Source organism: Schistocerca serialis, chromosome 5, assembly GCF_023864345.2.
Source record: "Schistocerca serialis cubense isolate TAMUIC-IGC-003099 chromosome 5, iqSchSeri2.2, whole genome shotgun sequence".
Classification (NCBI taxonomy): domain Eukaryota; kingdom Metazoa; phylum Arthropoda; class Insecta; order Orthoptera; family Acrididae; genus Schistocerca; species Schistocerca serialis.
In genome coordinates this window covers 608,785,949-608,805,097 of record NC_064642.1, presented here as the reverse complement: position 1 = coordinate 608,805,097, position 19,149 = coordinate 608,785,949, and the positions used below count along the sequence as shown (strand labels likewise).

The following is a 19,149-nucleotide window of genomic DNA, read 5'->3' as shown; positions in this document are numbered from 1 at the left end:
TGGATTAACATTGTCGGGTAATTCGGAAGCTCGGAAGAACGTGGAATTGAATCGGATTTGGTACAGCCAACTTGTGAAGGCAGTGTGTGGTCTTTGAGGCCCGTAACCAAGTGTAGGGAAGACTCAATAGCTTATTGTTTACTACTCCGGAGAACTGCCCGTCAGTTTGTCTATGGGTTAGTAGATGTGTGGTTCAGGGAAGCAGCAGGACTCAATATTTGCCTCTAAAAGCTAAGGTCTTCATGTTAAACTCGGAACTGACTAGTTGAATATACCACACAAATGTCAGAAGATCTTCAGTTTTTTTAATAAAATCTTGAAAAAATTGGAAATTTGTGGTAAGTTCTATGGGACCAAACTGCTGGGGTCATCGGTCCCTAGACTTACACATTACTTAAACTAAATTGCGCTAAGGACAACACACACACCCATGCCCAAGCGAGGACTCGAACCTCCGACGGGACGAGCGGCGCGAACCGTGGCCAGGCGCCCTGGACAGCACGGTTACTCCATGCGACAATAAAATCTTAATCATCAGCAAACAACACTGTATTTAAATGGATTCTTCAACTTATTTTAATTTCTGCGCTTTCTCTGATTACAGTGACGAAAAAAATTGCAACACCGAGAAGAATCCATGCGACATAAACAAAAGTTTGTAGCCATGTTTCTGCATCTGAATAATGAAATCTATTCAAATTTCGCACCAATCGCATAAGAGTGGGGCTAGTAGCGCCACTATGTAGGTGAAAATGAGGTTTGCGCTAAATAAATGCTGTAGCGGTCGTGAGTGTTGGTCACGTTTCAGATTGGACGTGATTAGCTGATGTTAGTGAAGAGTGCCTTCAAGGCGACAAAGACGCCATTATCAACACCTCACTGATTTTGAACGATGTTGTGTAATAGGGCTACGAGAAGCTGGATGATCCTTATGCGATATTGTAGAAAGACTTGGCAGGAATGTAGCGACGTAGATGATTGCTGGCAGCAGTAGTCACGAGAATATACGATAGCAACAAGACTGGACTCAGGGCGGCCACGTGGTACTGTCGAGAGGGAGACCATCATATCCGGCGTATGGCTCTGGCGCATCGTACTGCATCTGTAGCAGCAGTCTGAGCAGCAGTTTGCACCAAAGTTACACAAGAACTGTTTCAAATCGGTTACTTCAAGGACAGCTCCGAGCCAGACACCCTGTAGCGCGCATTCTACTGACCCCGAACCACCGCCATTTGCGGCTTTAGTGGCAGCAAGTGAGAACTCATTGGAAGGCATGGTGGAGGTCTGTTGTGTTTTCTGTCTCGGTGACAGTGATGGCTGTGTGTTGTTTCCAAGGAGGCCAGTTGCAGGTCTGCAACCAAACTGTCTGCGTGCTAGACACACTGGACCTGCACCTGGAGTTATGGCCAGTGCTGCAATGTCGTATGACTGCAGGAGCGCTCTAGTGGTTATCTCATGTAACTTGACTGCAAATTTGTACCTCAATCTGTTGATTCGACCTGGTGTGCTGCCATTCACAAACAGCATTCCAGAGGGTGTTTTGTAACAGGATAACGCTCGCCCACATAACGTCGTTGTAATCCAACATGCTCTACAGAGTGTCGACATGTTGCCTTGGTCTGCTACATCACCAAATCTGTCTTCGATCGAGCACATATGGGGCAACATCGGGTGACAACTCCAGCGTCATCCACAAACAGCGTTAACCGTCCCTGCATTGACTGACCAAGTGCAACAGCCATGAAACTCCATCCCACGACATCCGGCACGTGTACAACGCAATTCATGCACATTTGCATGCTTGAATTCAACATTCCGGCGGGAACACCGTCTATTAAAGTACAGTCATTTCATGTTTACAATGGCTTAAATCTTGCGTACATTTACCTGCGATTTGTGTGGCCATATTGCCCATAGTTGTTTTACAATTCTTGATGACATTTTTGTTCTGTCGTTGCAACTACAAAAATGCGTTGTTTTTTTTTTCTTTTCAACAGACGCGTTTCGCTTTATTGAGGTAAAGTATCATCACTCGTCCGTAATTAAGTTATTTACATTTTGATTTGCTTTAAGATCGAAAAACAGTTCGATCTTAAAGCAAATTAAAATGTAAATAACTTAATTATAGGCCACTAATGATCCTTTACCTCAATAAGCGAAAAGCGTCAGGTAAAAAGAAAAAAACACGACAGAACAAAAATACCCTCAAGAATTTACCTGTGATCTTGCGAGGTTAATCACTTATATACGTTGTCTAGACAAACGTATTCCTGAAATTTCATTACTCTACATTACTCATTTTCTGGCGCTGCGATTTTATATATATAAATAAATATTGAAAAGTCTAGGAGATAATCTAAAGCCCGATCAAATCATATAAATCATTTCAGATAGTATGTTTCCCATTTTCAGAATTATTTGTGCGGCGTGATATCAGGTCTTTTTGACACCCACATACGAATATTAATGAGAATATTCTCGTTTAATCGAAATGTCCTACAGTGAAATTACAATTAAATCAATACCATTAGCTGCTGATGGGCGTTGATATACATCAACGCGGAGCGTGCCGGCGATAAGTCCCTGCAGTAGGACTATCCTCTGTGCCCTCGGTGGCTCAGATGGATTCAACGGCTCAACACTGAATTTGAACGGGTGTCATGGGACATCCGCACCGACCAAATGCAACGAACAAAATCGAACAAAATGAGAACAATAAAAAAAGTTGGAAAAAAAAGATGGGTAGAGCGTCTGCCATGTAAGCAGGAGATCCCGGGTTCGAGTCCCGGTCGGGGCACACATTTTCAACTGTCCCCGTCGATGTATATCAACGCCCGTCAGCAGCTAATGGTATTGATTTAATAATTCATTCTAGAGAGCTGCACGGTTACAAATGTCCGAAAGAACAGATGCCATCTGTTACAAATGTCCGAAAGAACAGATGCCATCTGTTACAAATGTCCGAAAGAACAGATGCCATCTTCATAAATGGTCCTACAGGTGGTATAGTCCTCTGAGGAAAAGTTTCTTTTTTAGGGGTGAAACAACCCATGAGCGAAAGTTTGGTCCTTCCACAGAAGGTGAATTTATATGACTCTGCGGAGGCAGGAACCTTCGTTTCTCCACTTCACATTAGCAGCTAAACCATCACATACTGATGGGCAATGTCAAAGGGCAGCGTCCAGTACCGTTTTGCAAGCGGTCTGCTTGTCAGATAAGCACCGGACTTCGCATCTCACGTATCCGGGAGAGAGCGCGCAGTGCGTGAGGTCATTACGAGCCCGGCGCGGGGGCCTGCAACGCTGTTCCCCTTCGCCGTGGTCGCTGGCGCTCCTCGCCTGCCCGCCGGGCTATTATTGCCTTATCCTTGGGAGGGCGCCAGCAGCCGGCTCACACGTGCTCTCCCTCCGTCAGCGCAATACGCCGGCCGGCCTTACGTCACAGAAACCTGACCGTGCTGCTAGACTACAGACTTTGAAGCGTGTCGTGCCTCTGCCGAAACAACCTGCTATTAAATAACTGTCGTTGCTATTGGTTGGCCCAATGAGCGGTTTCTGACACAGCTCATTTCCTCACTGCACTTACAAGGGAAGTATCCAATCCAACATGTCGAAATCTGCCCTGAAATTTTTATACAGGAAGAATAGGCCGAAAGAAACACAATGTCAAAATTTTAGCTGCTAAGACGCGTTGCAAGTATTTTTTTTTAATGATGAAATTTGCCAAATTCGTAGCTCTCCAGGCGGCAGAATAAGAGTGTGTATCTGCCGTAGCTGTAGCAGATAGTGCATGCGTAACACGGCGCGCACATATGCTTGATTGAGGGCACATCGGTTAACAGATAACACGGCACTAGCCCGCCCGGTTGGCCGCGCGGTCTAACGCACGGCTTTCCGGGCGGGAAGGAGCGCCTGGTCCCCGGCATGAATACGCCCGGCGGATTTGCGTCGAGGTCCGGTGAACCGGCCAGTTGTGGATGGTTTTTAGGCGGTTTTCCAACTGCCTCGGCGAATGCGGGCTGGTTCCCCTTATTCCGCCTCAGCTACACTATGTCGGCGATTGCTGTGCAAACAAGTTCTCCACGTACGCGTACACCACCATTACTCTACCACGCAAACATAGGGGTTACACTCGTCTGGTGTGAGACGTTCCCTGGGGGGTCCACCGGGGGCCGAACCGCACAATAACCCTGGGTTCGGTGTGGGGCGGCGGAGGGGTGCAGTGGACCACTGTGGCTGCAGCGGGGACGGAGCCTCTCCGTCGTTTCTAGGACCCCGGTTAACATACAGTACAATACAATACAATACAATACAACACAGCACTATGCCACTTTGATTTGTAAACCGAATTTCAGTTTCTGTTGATAATTTCTATGACACAATTGTTCACACTTACTATTCGCTCAAATTTGCAATTCACTTAATACACATAGTAATTAGTGGTTGATTTTCCTGTATCACTACGTGTTAACAATGGAGACAACACTTAATTAATTTACTTTGTGATTTTTTGGTATATGCTTGCTAACAGCAACTGTCCTTGTGCAGGCTTCAGAGTTTCACAGCTTTGTGGAATCGAGTGAATGTTTTCAACCTTTCAAAGCTGAAATATGAAAACGTGGTACGTAACTGAAAACACAACTTCTTGTGAAGCGTTATTTATTAGTTGATTTCTTGAACATTCATTCAAATCATGTCGACATTTCGTTAGAAATTGTGTAAGCATTACAGGGAAAAATAATTCGGACGATTCCGTGAACTGTGGCTCGAGCGATGATATTTGGGCTACGTTAAGTCCGGAACAACAACAGAGTATCTTCCAACAAAACAACTACACTAATAGCTTTCAGTGAGAAAGAAAAGGCTTTAAAGGTTTTAGTTAAACTAAACTAAACTAAACTCCGACCGAACAGGCCTTGGGAGGCCCAACGGTACCGACCGGCCGCCATGTCATCCTCACTCACAGGCGTCACTGGATACGGATGGGCATATGGTCAGCACCCCGCTTGCCAACATCAACACCCATCCAAGTGCTAGCCCAGCCTGATAGCACTTAACTTCGGTAATCTGATGGGAATCGGCGTTACCACCGCGGCAAGGCCGTTGACTTCGTTAAATGAAAGAGGGAGAAAACATAAGCAGTGTCCAAAGCTAGCTTTGTTTCATAAAATATGAACATGAATTGTGTAAGTGAAAGAAAGATTTACGCGAAGTACGAAATATGTGCCAAAATAAAACTCTGTAAGTGTGGGAGAAAAACTATTCGAAAGAGTTAGAACTACTGCTGAGGATTAATGCCCCCTTACCGAAGGTGGTCTACGAGACTGGGCTGTCTGAACGGCAAATGAAATGAACATTACTGATTTCCAGTCTACTTTGACCTAGTTAATCAGATTCAGTAAATTATCCGAAAAAGGAAGTTACAAAGTTATTAAGTTTATCTCAAGTCATGTGTAGAGGAGATGACATTATAGCCGGCCGCGGTGGTCTCGCGGTTCTAGGCGCTACAGCCTGGAGTCGCGCAATCGCTACGGTCGCAGGTTCGAATCCTGCCTCGGGCATAGATGTGTGTGACGTCCTTAGGTTAGTTAGGTTTAAGTAGTTCTCAGTTCTAGGGGACTGATGACCACAGATGTTAAGTCCCATAGTGCTCAGAGCCATTTGACATTATAGGTAATACTATAGAGAAATTCACAGTAAACGGGAAGACAAAGCTTCTTGTTATACCCTAAAATGCTGCATATAGAGCCAATCAGTCAAGTTTCGTGCAAACCGTACTTTATTACTTCGAGCAAATAAAAGACAGAGTCGCTAGTCCAGTCGATGAATGCTGTGATACATTCATATACAACAATACCAGTGATAAGTGTCTGCGAGTTACTGTTTCTACAGGTTTATATCTGTCTTCAAGACCATCAAGCCAAATTCAGACCAAAAATTTAATAAAAGAAAACGACTCTATACTTGCAAAAATCTTGTAACGATGCAGTAAAATCTGGAACAATGGGAGGGAATGATTTTCAACGTTACAACCGAAACGTTTTGTTACCATTTGCAGAGAATGAGTCATTGCTTTTGTTGGACTCTTGAGCTGGATATGATGACGGATCTGTCTTTAGGACTATGACGAGAACACCGTTTATATAATAAGATACATATCCCAAAGAACAGACACCACATAAATACAGGATGGTCCATTGATCGTTACCGGGTCAAATATCTCACGAAATATGCGTCTAACGAAAAAACTACAAAGAACGAAATTTGTCTAGCTTGAAGGGGGAAATCAGATGGCGCTATGGTTGGCCCTCTAGATGGCGCTCCCATGGGTCAAACGGATATCAACTGCGTTTTTTTAAAATAGGAACCCCCATTTTTATGACATATTCGTGTAGTACGTAAAGGAATATGAATGTTTTAGTTGGACCATTTTTTTTCGCTTTGTGTTAGATGGCGCCGTAATAGTCACAAACATATGGCTCACAATTTTAGACGAACAGTTGGTAACAGGTAGGTTTTTTAAATTAAAATACAGAACGTAGGTACGTTTGAACATTTTGTTTCGGTTGTTCCAATGTGATACATGTACCTTTGTGAACTTATCATTTCTGAGACCGCATGCTATTACAGCGTGGTTACCTCTAAATACCACATTAATGCAATAAATGCTCGAAATGATGTCCGTCAACCTCAATGCATTTGGCAATACTTGTAATGGCATTCCTCCCAACAGCGAGTAGTTCGCCTTCCGTAATGTTCGCACATGCATTGACAATGCCCTGACGCATGTTCTCAGGCGTTGTCGGTGGATAACGCTAGCAAATATCCTTCAACTCTCCCCACAGAAAGAAATCCGGGGACGTCAGATCCGGTGAACGTGCGGGCCATGGTATGGTGCTTCGACGACCAATCCACCTGTCATGAAATATGCTATTCAATACCGCTTCAACCGCACGCGAGCTATGTGCCGGACATCCATCATGTTGGAAGTACATTCCCATTCTCTTATGCAGTGAAACGTCTTGTAGTAACATCGGTAGAACATTACGTAGGAAATCAGCATACACTGCACCATTTAGATTGCCATCGATAAAATGGGGGCCAATTATCCTTCCTCCCATAATGCCGCACCATACATTAACCCGCCAAGATCGCTGATGTTCCACTTATCGCAGCCATCGTGAATTTTCCGTTGCCCAAGAGTGCATATTATGCCGGTTTACGTTACCGCTGTTGGTGGATGACGCTTCGTCGCTAAATAGAACGCGTGCAAAAAACCTGTCGTCCCTTAATTTCTCTTGTGCCCAGTGGCAGAACTGTACACGACGTTCAAAGTCGTCGCCATTCAATTCCTGGTGAATAGAAATATGGCGCGGGAGCAATCGATGTCGATGTAGCATTCTCAACACCGACGTTTTTGAGATTCCCGATTCTCGCGTAATTTGTCTGCTACTGTTGTGCGGCTTAGCCGCGACAGCAGCTAAAACACCTACTTGGGCATCATTATTGTTGTGTCTAGACAAGACAGCCTAGACACAATGAGAGGAAGCCGAAAGGCACGCGCTAAGCCAAAGCAGGGTACGTGAGGTCTGAAACAGGATACGTAATGAATGCTATAAAGAAAAGTACTTAGCTTCTGGAATACTTAACTTTAATCCATCCTTTTGGTACATCTGGAGATTGTGGCGATACAAGTGAGACTCTTTAGATACATGCAATGTTACTAATGGCGCCTTGCTAGGTCGTAGCCATTGACTTAGCTGAAGGCTATTCTAACTATCTGCTCGGCAAAGGAGCGAGGCTTCGTCAGTGTAGTCGCTACCTACGTCGTCCGTACAACTGGGGCAAGTGCTAGTCCGTATCTCGAGACCTGCCTTGTGGTGGCGCTCGGTCTGCGATCACACAGTGGCGACACGCGGGTCCGATATGTACTAATGGACCGCGGCCGATTTAAAGCTACCACCTAGCAAGTGTGGTGTCTGGCGGTGACACCACAATTATTTGTTGCAGCTCGTGGTTGACGTTTCATATGTGGCTGAGCACTTCTTGTCTCCTTAAATAACGTAACTATCCGGCTAACGGTCCGGACACTTGGATGGTGTCGTCCAGGACACCGGGCAGCAAACATAGCACACGCCCGTTGGGCATTTTGATCACAATATGCAAACATCAACACGATATCGACCTTTTCCGTAATTGGTAAACGGTCCATTTTAACACGGGTAATGTATCACGAAGCAAATACCGTCCACACTGGCGGAATGTTACGTGATACCACGTACTTATACGTTTGTGAATATTACAGCGCCATCTATCACAAAGCGAAAAAAGTGGTCCAACTGAAACATTCATATTTCTTTACGTACTACACGAATATGTAATAAAAATGCGGGTTCCTATTTAAAAACACGCAGTTGATATCCGTTTGACCTATGGTAGCGCCATCTAGCGGGCCAACCATAGTGCCATCTAGCGGGCCAACCATAGCACCATCTGTTTCCCCCTTCAAGCTAGACGAGTTTCGTTCTTTGTAGTTGTTTCGTTTGATGCTTATTTCGTTAGATATTTGGCCCAGTCACTATCAATGGACCACCCTGTATAACTAAGGCGAGGACGATCAATGATCTCTTCAGTGCAGATGCAAACCAGGCTCGAATTCTTACAGGAATCGGCGAAATGCCGCGAGTAAAGAGGATAATGGGTAAGAGGTACAACATCAGTAGTGTGTGGATAAACGACTATGTCCTGATGGCGTAATGGTAAGCACTACTGCCGGTTTCGAATCCTAGTCTGGCACAAATTTTCATTTTTTCCCACTCATGCCAATCTATGTACGCTTGCAGCCAATGCCTGTAATTGCTTTGTGTCTTAATTCATAATGGCTGCTGGATCAAAATGGTGTAAAACTAAATATTTGCTGATGTTAAAAGTTCTTAGATAGCGATTCCGTGTCATTCTTGAGAAAACTAATTCGACATTCCGGCATTCTTTCAGAGACCTACTACCAAGAACGGGCTGAACACTGTTAAATTTGCGCGAATTTAAATCAGTATTTTCGGCTTAGGTCACCTTAGATGCTGAAAACTGGCTATTCATTGACGTTGCCTTGATTGGTGGAAACGCTCACCGATTTACTAATGGCTGAAGCCGGGAAATGTGTGGCGCATGTTTATTTATTTTCTGTTTGCATACGCCGGTACTGCCCTTGCAACACTGAGGACCAGTAAGCATACAGCTGGTACTTTAAAGCCGTTCGTAACATATCTGGACATTTGACAAACTCGACTGCCTAACATTCCGTTAACACTGTTACGATACTTTTGCTAAAACGTGAACGTTAGCAAAGTCTGCATCCTGACATTTTTCACAAAATGACCGCGAAAGTCTCAACAACTGATAAAGCTTCAACAACTGATAAAACTGTGCGTACGCCGCTTTCTGGGCAGGGAGAACCGACAGAATGCAGAAGTTATAATTCCTAGCAGATTCGAACATAATTTCGAATACTGACTTTCGAATGCCAATGCAAAAGAATTGGTTATCCGTTAAATATATGACGAAGGCCTCACTGCCCGAAAGCTATTATTTGTGACAGTCTTTTTGTTGCGCCTACCTGCGATATGGTGAGTAGCAACTTTCCTTTTCACAATACCGTTACGTTCAATCCTGGATTTTCCATTGCTTTATTTTTGACACACAGGTGTATTAGACCTGATATACTGTTAAGATTTAATATTAGAGTATTAAGAAAAGCTGGTACTGAATGTATCTTCCTACGAAAAGGCACTACATAGCTTATATAGCTATCCGTGTAGTCTGACAATAATGAAAAAATAATATATTAGAACGTATGACAGCCGCATATCGTATGGGAACTAGAATTAGAAAGCCCTTGAACAAGGAAACTATGAGTGCGTTCAAAATATAACTTCGGCCACTGACCGCTCTTTGCGCGCAGACACCGTTTTATTTTTAACGGCGCATTTTCCGAAGCGTGCAATTCCCTTATATGACGACCTACATTCTGTTATTTCACTAGCTGACAAGTTATTGCAGCATCACTGACAATCATTAAGATTAAAATGCGAGGGGCGTTCAATAGTAATGCAACACACTTTTTTTTTCTCGGGCAGTTTCGGTTGAAAAAATGCGGAATTTGTTGTGGGACACCGTGGATTATTCCCGCTTCAGCCCCTACAGTTTCACGAAGTTCAGAGGGGTGGCGGCGCTTTACATAGCCTTCAAAATAGCGTCTGTAGTGGTTCAAATGGCTCTGAGCACAATGGGACTTAACATCTGAGGTCTTCAGTCCCCGAGAACTTAGAACTACTTAAACCTAACTAACCTAAGGACATCACACACATCCATGCCCGAGGCAGGATTCGAACCTGCAACCTTAGCGGTAGGGTGGTTCCAGACTGAAGCGCCTAGAACCGCTCGACCACACCGGCCGGCGAGGCGTCTGTAATGGTGGTGCGTTCCAAGCACAGGGCTATAATTGAGTTCCTTTTTTGGCGGGAAACCAAACCATCGCAGTTATTCATAAGCGCTTATGGAGACCTGACAGTGAACAAAAGCAGGGTGAGTCGTTGGGCGCGGCGTCTGTCATCATCCCAACAAGGTCGCGCGAACCTCTTCGATCTCAGGCGTGCCGGTCGGCCGCGCACAGGTGTAAGTCCTGTAGTGTTGGAACATGTGGATACTCTCATTCAGAATGATCGGAATAACAATCAGACACCTCGCTGCTCAGCTGGACGTCTCTGTCGGTAGTACTGACACACTCGTCCACCAGCCGGGCACTCAAAGGTGTGCGATCACTAGGTTCCTCGCCGAATAACAGAAGACCATAAAGAGCAACGAAGGACCATATGTGCGGAATAGCTTGCGCGTTGCGAGGCTGATGGTGACAATTTTTTTGTCGAACATCGTCACAGGAGATGAAACATGGGCTCATCGCCTCAAACCGGAAACAAAACTGCAACCCATGGAGTGGCTCTACACCACCTCTCCTCTGAAGACAAAGTTCAAAGTCGCACCCTCAGCCGGGGAAGTTATGGCCACGGTCTTCTGGAACCCTGAACAAATATTCTGTTTGATGCTCTCCCTCAGGGTGCAACGTTAATTATAAAGTGTGTTGCGCTACCCTCATGAAATTGAAGAAACGACTTCAGCGTGTTCGTTGACACATAACGTCGTAAGTCTGTGCACCCGAGAGGATCTCACGAAACTTCGTTGGACTGTTCTTCCTCATCCACCCTACAGTTCGAATATCGCGCCTTCTGTCTTTCATCAGTTTAGCTCAATCAAGGATGCACTCCGCAATACGTGGATGATTTTTTTTTTTTTGGGGGGGGGGGGGGGGTGTTACTGATGCAACAAGACATTGGCTTATTGGTTCCGACGTCGACCAGTAAAGTGGTACCATATGGGCAGACAGGACCTCCCAGTAAGATGGCGTAGGGCCGTCGCATTGACTGGAGATTATGTTGAAAAATAGGGTATTGTAGTCAAAAGAGTGCGAAATAATACGGCGTATTGGAATCCTGAATAAAACCCGCCTGCTCTCAGAAAAAAAGTGTTGCATTACTTGTTGAACATCGTACAATATGAAAAAGATGGTAGAGCAATAGAAATTACGCATGGTCAGAACGACATAGATGCTTTTAAAAAAAAAAAAAAATGCAGAGTAAAGCCCTTCGCAGCAGCAAATAAATCTGCATAATGCAAATTATTTGGTACTTGCAGACTCGTTTCTTTGTAAATGGTAGTTCAGGAGAAGGAAAGTAACAGCAGATAAGAGATAGTGGTATAGGTATAGGTATACGAATTTATAGTCTATTTTCAACAGTTTCCGAGTTGTAGGGGTTGTTGAAGCTGCCAAATACAATCGGGCGAGGTTAAGCGGGATTCAATTCCCCGTCCGACCTTCAAGATTTAGTGTTTCCGCGGCATGCAGAATGCTTGAATGGTTTCTCTGCAAATTAAAAGGCCAGTTCTTTTACCATAATTGTCCTATTCCAGTTAGTAATTCATCCCTAATGACGTCGTTGTCGCCGCGGACGTCAATTCCCTTTTTTCAGTCTGACACGGGAACGGTTCAAGTTAGAGTAAATCAAGATAAAGGTACTTCTGGTATTCTGTTGTGGTTTGCTCCTGCAGGTCATGGGTAAAAATTAACTTTGCAACTCATGCAGACATATACTATGCAGGCTATGCAAATCATGAATGTACTATTGTCACAGTGTTCCACTGATGCGGTTACTTACAATAACTAGCCCAATGACTTGGTTATCGTTATCACTGATAAAACACCAAAAATTAATTGAGAATCTGAATTAATCGTCGACGATAGCATTAGGATTTTCAACCATTCATGAGTGACACTTGCGATTCTTCTTGTTTCAGAGTAGGTAAACATTGATTCATCAGTGTTCTGCACTTCATTTACACTTATTGCCCTGATACGACATGGAGTCTGATAGGATAACCATATTCACTCAGTGTGCCGAAGAATTTCGAAACGGTGCTCTAGCAGATGCATTCTTCGCCCAGGAAACCGTAGATAATATTCTCAAAGAGAAGCCTTTGTATTTCCATGGCTATTACCGTGCACAAACAAGTACTATCGCAGCACAGAATACAAAATTACTCTAGTAGTCCGCTCCAACTTTCCCTACTCAGGCACGCCAGAATGGTTAAGACTCACGCTACATCACTTTGAACAAGAGGTGTGTCTGTGTGTGTGTGTGTGTGTGTGTGCGTGTGTCTGTGCCGTGCGCATTCAAGTGGCCGACACAACAAACGCGACGAGTTTCAATAGCTGTCATTCAGAAGCCGCTCGCGACAGGGCATGCATTTGTACGTGTTGCCCCTTCAGAGCAGTCTGTGGCCTGCACTATTACCTCTTAACGTGCGTTCGTTTCGTTTCGAATTAATCGCTGTTCAGTTTGCTTATGAAAATGCGAACTGCGTATGTTCTCGTGGATAAAGTGCTTGAAACGATTTCAGATGAATGTCGTAACAATTCCTTTGAAGAGAATACACGGATTTCTGTCCTGGGCTTTTAAATTTGACGTTGTACCCAGTCTGTTAGTACTTCAACGAACACGAGATGTTTATTTTATTTTATTCTTATTTGTTTATTTATTTATCAGGTTCTGTGGGACCATGCGAGCCAAAGCTACTTTGTCAAGGAACGAGTCAGTACATAGTTAACAGAATGCAGACTAGAAACTTTATGAACAAAGAAAAACTAAAAAATTAAAAATGCATGAAAAAATGTGAGAGAGTACACGAGTGAAAACACTGCACAAAAAGGTTCTCAATCACTGTGAGGAACAGGAAACTTTCCAATTTGGATTTGAATAGTTGGGGTTTGTCAATCACATTTTCGGTCTGCTGGAAACTTATTGAAACTGATAGCTGCTAACACAGCACACCTCCCCGTACAATGCTTAATGAAGTGTTATCTACGTGCAAATTAATCTGCATCCAACCTTTCCTTCTACCATTCTCAAACTAATGGCTTCACAAAAAACTTATGCAGTTAGAGGGTATTGAAGATCCAATCACCACCAGTAACACGAATGCAAAATATTAAGAATTACAAACCATCAATTCTTCTTGTACAGCGTCGTCCACAATTTCTATTAAAGGCTTCTATGTGTTGTAGAGAGGATTTAGCAGAGACAGTTTTGATAAGAAGCCCATGTTCGATTACTGACCGTTTGGAAATGAAATCAGTTTGAAGATCGAATCATTTTCGAATCTCCCGCTTCACGATACGCGCACAAAATGAGAAGAAGGCGTCTTCGTCAGTCCCTGGGGTAATTATGATATCACATAACATTTTCGTTCGACTGCAACGAGTATTCGAAACATGAACACACAAGTGACAGCTCATCTTCACCGCTGTGTGCGTACCATGAAGCGGGAGATTTGAAGTGATCCGATCTTCAAACTTATTTACTTCTAACCGATACTTTCCGGAGGTGGGTTCCTTATCAAAACTTAATCCAGCAAGTTCCCTTTAAAACCCCTACAAGTTCGTTATCGTTATAGCGCGGCAGCGCTGTAACAAATATGTCTGAAAAGGCACGCGCAGAATCGCAGTTTGAGGGGGAGGTTCCTATTTGATGCTCAGTTCCTATTTGAGCAAGGAACATGGGCAAAAAGTTTTTCGTTCACCACGGACCAGCGGCCATTTGTATAGTTATTCGAACATCTATCTTACTAACCTGAGTTGGCGCCCAGGCAGATTGTGCGAACTGATTAATTCCTTTTGTACAAGATTTTAATTGAGCTTAAATTAATGCTCAGCTAATGACACCATTTGTATGTACACTGTTCGGATTCCACATGCTCCTGCTATTCCGACAGGGTAACAGCGGGCAAGGGGCGCAGTTACTAGTCTTTTCTTTCCTGCGTTTTTTTTTTTTTTTTTATTTTTTGTGGCATTAAAGCTTATCTCTTGGTGTTCTGCGAAATCGAGACATTCTACTCACAAGTGAATGGGTCAAGGGACGAAAGATGTTTGCAGAGACCATTAAACTGCTGCGATAAAAAATTTGCTATTAAATAGGAGGAGCAACAGTGAACTCTACACATAGTAGACTCGATGATAAACGATAAACGTGTGATTCGATAGAATAAATAAGTGTACGAAAAGCTTTTTATTGCACCTTTTTTCACTGATCTTATTTTATGTTGAAATGCACAAATCCAGAATTTTAATAGCCACCCCATATCCAGAGAAACGGTGGAAATTCTAAATGAGCAACACCAATTTGCCAAACGGACGCACCTATTTCAGTTACATAATTTCAAGTCTAGAATATAAAAAGAGTTTATTTCTTTTCTAATTCTGAGTGTAAGTCAAAGTTAGTCAACTGAAAGGCATGGATGTACGATATCAAAACAAGAAAGGGATTTCTCTTACTTCAGCACTGTGTAACAATGACGCCAAAAAAAAATCATAAAATTCTATTACTTAAAAAAAGGAAAAACTTGTCACCAGAAATCGTGCAAAAGTATTACTCAAAAAAACTGAAAAATATAATAAGAGTTATGCATAGTTTTATTAACGATGGTTTATAACAGCGTTACCTTATAGATTGGAACCGTCAATGTATGATAATTGAAATTAAACTTAGATTAGGAGAAAAGATGTTGAATAACATGGATATGAAACTCTGAGACATCGTTTCGTTACGGAGGATATACCGTCCACTTCCCTTCTACCCCCCCCCCCCCCCCCCCCCCCCCCCCCGCTTTTCAACTCACCAGGACTATTCACGAACGATGTGCGGGAAACTCGGTTCGTAAACCCATACTGTAAGTCCGAGTTTCTCAAATTATCGTGGTAATTACGCGATACGTAAACCTCTTACGATGAATAAGATATTTCTTTTCGCCTTTCCCATCGGAGTCTGGTGCGCAGTTTTTGCAACGTTCTTACATTGACTAAAGAAACTTCCTATGAATTATGCACGTTTTCTTTGAATTTTTTCTATTTCTACTCCTCAACTGTCTAACAATACCCAAAAATTGGTTGATTGTGGTTTTGTAAGCAGTTTCATATATCGGTGAATTACATTTCTTCAGGAGTCTTTCCATAAATCGCATGCTGTCATCTGCCTTAACTGATAGTTCTGGTCAGATACTGATTGATTATTACCAGTTGTGATTAAATTAAGTGACTAAAAGCGTACTGTATAGACAAATTACATGGTTCTTTTTTCCTCGCCTACTTACGTGTATTACATTTCATTTATTTCAAATGAGTTTCTCCGCATTCCGTAACAATTTTCTAAAGACTTGGTGTCCCTGATAGAAATACGTCGTTTGTGGACAACCACCGAGATTTACAAACGTCTCCTGCTAGATCGTTTATGCACACCGTTCGACTAACACCGGATGTTATTTTCGTTTCTGTCTGCTTTTACAACCGAAGTACTGCGTTCTGTTCACTGGGAGGTTTTCAACCAAATCGCACACACATTTCAATATTCCGAAGTTACGAATCTTGTTCAGTATTTGACGAGTGGAGAAGCGTATCGAAGAGATACCATACGACAGAAAAACACGGTATCAACCTGTCCGCATCTGAAGCCTTCTGTATTTTGTGAACGAATAGAGTAAATTCATTTGTACACTAACGGTGGTTGCTGAAACCTTATGTGGATGATTCCTACAGAAAAGAGACTCATCTGTCAGGAAACGCAATAACTCATAATTATGGTTACACTGATTAAAGAAACACGATTGCTTATAAAATTTTTGTGTAGTAGACAAAAAAAGACAAGGAACATGAGTAGCAAGACGCGATAACGAGAAGTCTATTGGAAAAATACAACAAAATTTTAACATCATAAACAAATTTCAGCACCATAAATAAGCGACGCCAGAATTGAGTCAGATATAGCCGAAAGTACGGAATCAGTTCTGGAAGTAAATTCCATTTGCGTACTGCACGGAAATGACGATGCGTAGCGACGTCTACTGTGCACCATTGTGTAGGTTAGGTCAGTACGCTTCTGGTAGCCCGAGCGGGAACATCCTGTGACGTTGCACCAAGCGAAACCAACGTCTTGAATAGTTACTGGAATTCCGCCGTCTGTGGAATGCGGAAAATAATTTATTTTCTGTGGCAAAATTACAAAAAACCCGCAACTAACCTCCATATTAATGGAGAGAAAGTTAAGAGTGACGATGTTGTGAGAGAACCGTATCGTGTATGTTCCGATGGAGTGATTGGCAAAACCAGTGAAGTACTGCCCTAGCATCTTGTCGCCTATGAACTTTCCGCAAAAAAATGAACGGAACAGAAAATCGGAGGTTGTTTCTACAAAATTATTTGATCGTTTTCCTCATCTTTTTGAAGAGGTCTGCGCAACGAAGTAACTGCCTGATCTGGTTACTGGAAGTTTTGTGGTCGCTGAGTGGCCAGCTTACTTGTGACGATCGCAAGATACACAGAATAGTTTCGCTGCTCATGCTTGTGCTATTGTAAGCAAACCGAAATAATGGTTTTCTCGATCGCATTGGCTCATTATGTGAACAGCAACACACACACGCACACACACACACACACACACACACACACACACACACACATACATACACAAAATCAGTCTGTGAGATGAGTTTGTTCCATTACAGAAGACCTCTAAAATAAAGTACGTTGTCCTCACAGAAGTTAACAACCACTGTCCAACGTGACAGAAAAGGAGGACTACTGGTTCAGTTTATGGAACGAGTCACAACGAACAGTGCAGGGGCGTACACCAAAACGGTCAAAACTCTACGAAGATCAACCGAAAACAAACGACATGGCATGTTCATTTCCCGCGTGGTTTTGTGGCTCGTCCACATACCGTCACAAAAATATAATTAAAGTTTAACACTATAAATAAGAAAGGTTAGAACTGAGTCAGGTATGAACGATAGTACCGAATCAGTTCTGGAACTGACTTCAATTTGTGTATTCGGGAAAGACGTAGCATAGCGACATCTAATGTGCACCAATGTGTAGGTTAGGTCAGTACGAATCTGGTAAGTTTCACTTGGAAGTTGTATGGCCATCCTCCGTACATCCCTTACGTGATTATTAACGACCAACAACTCTCCCCTAACATGAAAAATTAGTATGAGTCACAGCGTTTCGCAAATGAGGAAAATCTTCAAGACTCCGTCGCGTCACGGTTAACGTCACTGACGTCAGCGACCAGGTTCACAGAAGGTCAACCACCACTACAAGAAGTACCTTTAATTATTTATAACATGTATAAAGTAACAGTCGGTAGATAGGTGTTTTCGTAAGAAGTAAATGTTAATTCCTTTCCGAACTGCCTTCGCAATAATCGGGTGTGATAGTTTTTGAATGTAATCGCGAACAGAGTAATCGGTGGACGGCAACTGCGTCCGCGGCTTCGGATCGAAGAAGGGAAGCGGTCACAAGGGCGGCATCTGGCGCGGTTGCGCCGACGCCGACGCTGGCTGCCAGCGACGGGAGGAGGGAGAGGGGGGGGCGAGGAGACGTCCCGGGCAGGCGCCCCCGCAGCGCGGTCCCAGTCCAAGCCCGGCCGCAGCCACAGCAGCACAGCACTCCGACACAACAGCGCAGTAGCCAGCAGCAAACATGTCGCTCGCAGATCCCGTAGCCTTCGCTAAGGACTTCATCGCCGGTGGCGTGGCTGCCGCCATCTCCAAGACGGCGGTCGCGCCCATCGAGCGCGTCAAGCTGCTGCTGCAGGTGCAGCACATCTCCAAGCAGATCTCGGAGGAGAAGCGCTACAAGGGTGAGTTACCGGCCCGCCATTTGGCAGAAAGCGAACAAAGTACCACTGTCGTTTCGATAAACATCTTTCGGAACAAACATAAGACATCTGATTAACAGACTGTGCCACAGTTCTCAGCCAGTACAGAGTAGTGCACCGATTAAAAGCTCACAAATATCTTAAATACGACAAGAGTGCTCATGCGGATTATGTGTACAGTTAAGGTACTAAATACATCATATATGCCTTTCCCGGTGACTTTGAGAAACTACTAGCGCCAGATCTGGTAAGAATCTACACGACCCAATATGAACGATCGATTCAGAGGCCACACACGACCCGAATGCTGTACACCAGTTTTCAACCACGTGCGTTTCCTCCTGAAGGAATTAAATCTAAAACCAGGATGAAAATTTACTTTATCATCGATTCTGTTAACTTTATCTTCTGAACATTGCCAGCATCCGTTCGTGGGAATGATCTTGTGACTGTCACCTTTCCAGTGGATCGACCAACAGCAGTATCCTACCGATAACTGTTCTCACGTCTTTGCAGATTCTTTGACTTCGATCCCTCTGTGAGCATAACATTAATATCTCCACAAGTATCACTGAGCGCAGTGGTTAGCACATTTGACTCGCATTCGGGAGGACTTCAGTTCAAACCTGCACCTTACCATCCGAATTTAAGGTTTCCGTGATTTCCCTAAATCGTTCCAGACAAAGGCCAAGATGATTCTTTTGAAACGGCACACCCGAATTACTTCCAATCTTTAAAAAAAAGTAATAAAAATGCGAACTTGTGCTCCGTCTCTAATGACCTTTTGCTTCCACTTCCCAACATGTTTCTTCTATACTACATCTTTGAACATT

At 43.6% G+C, this 19,149-nt stretch overlaps 1 protein-coding gene across 1 annotated transcript in view; it reads left to right on the top strand.

Moving 5' to 3' along the window:
• Window positions 1-18,055: 18,055 nt before the first annotated feature.
• LOC126482384 (ADP,ATP carrier protein 2-like) overlaps window positions 18,056-19,149 on the top strand; it is a 39,681-nt gene continuing 38,587 nt past the window's right edge. The window contains exon 1 of the mRNA XM_050106484.1: window positions 18,056-18,298. Coding sequence (XP_049962441.1) covers window positions 18,139-18,298 — 160 coding nt within the window. The 5' untranslated portion in view covers window positions 18,056-18,138. The remainder of the gene's footprint in view (window positions 18,299-19,149) is intronic.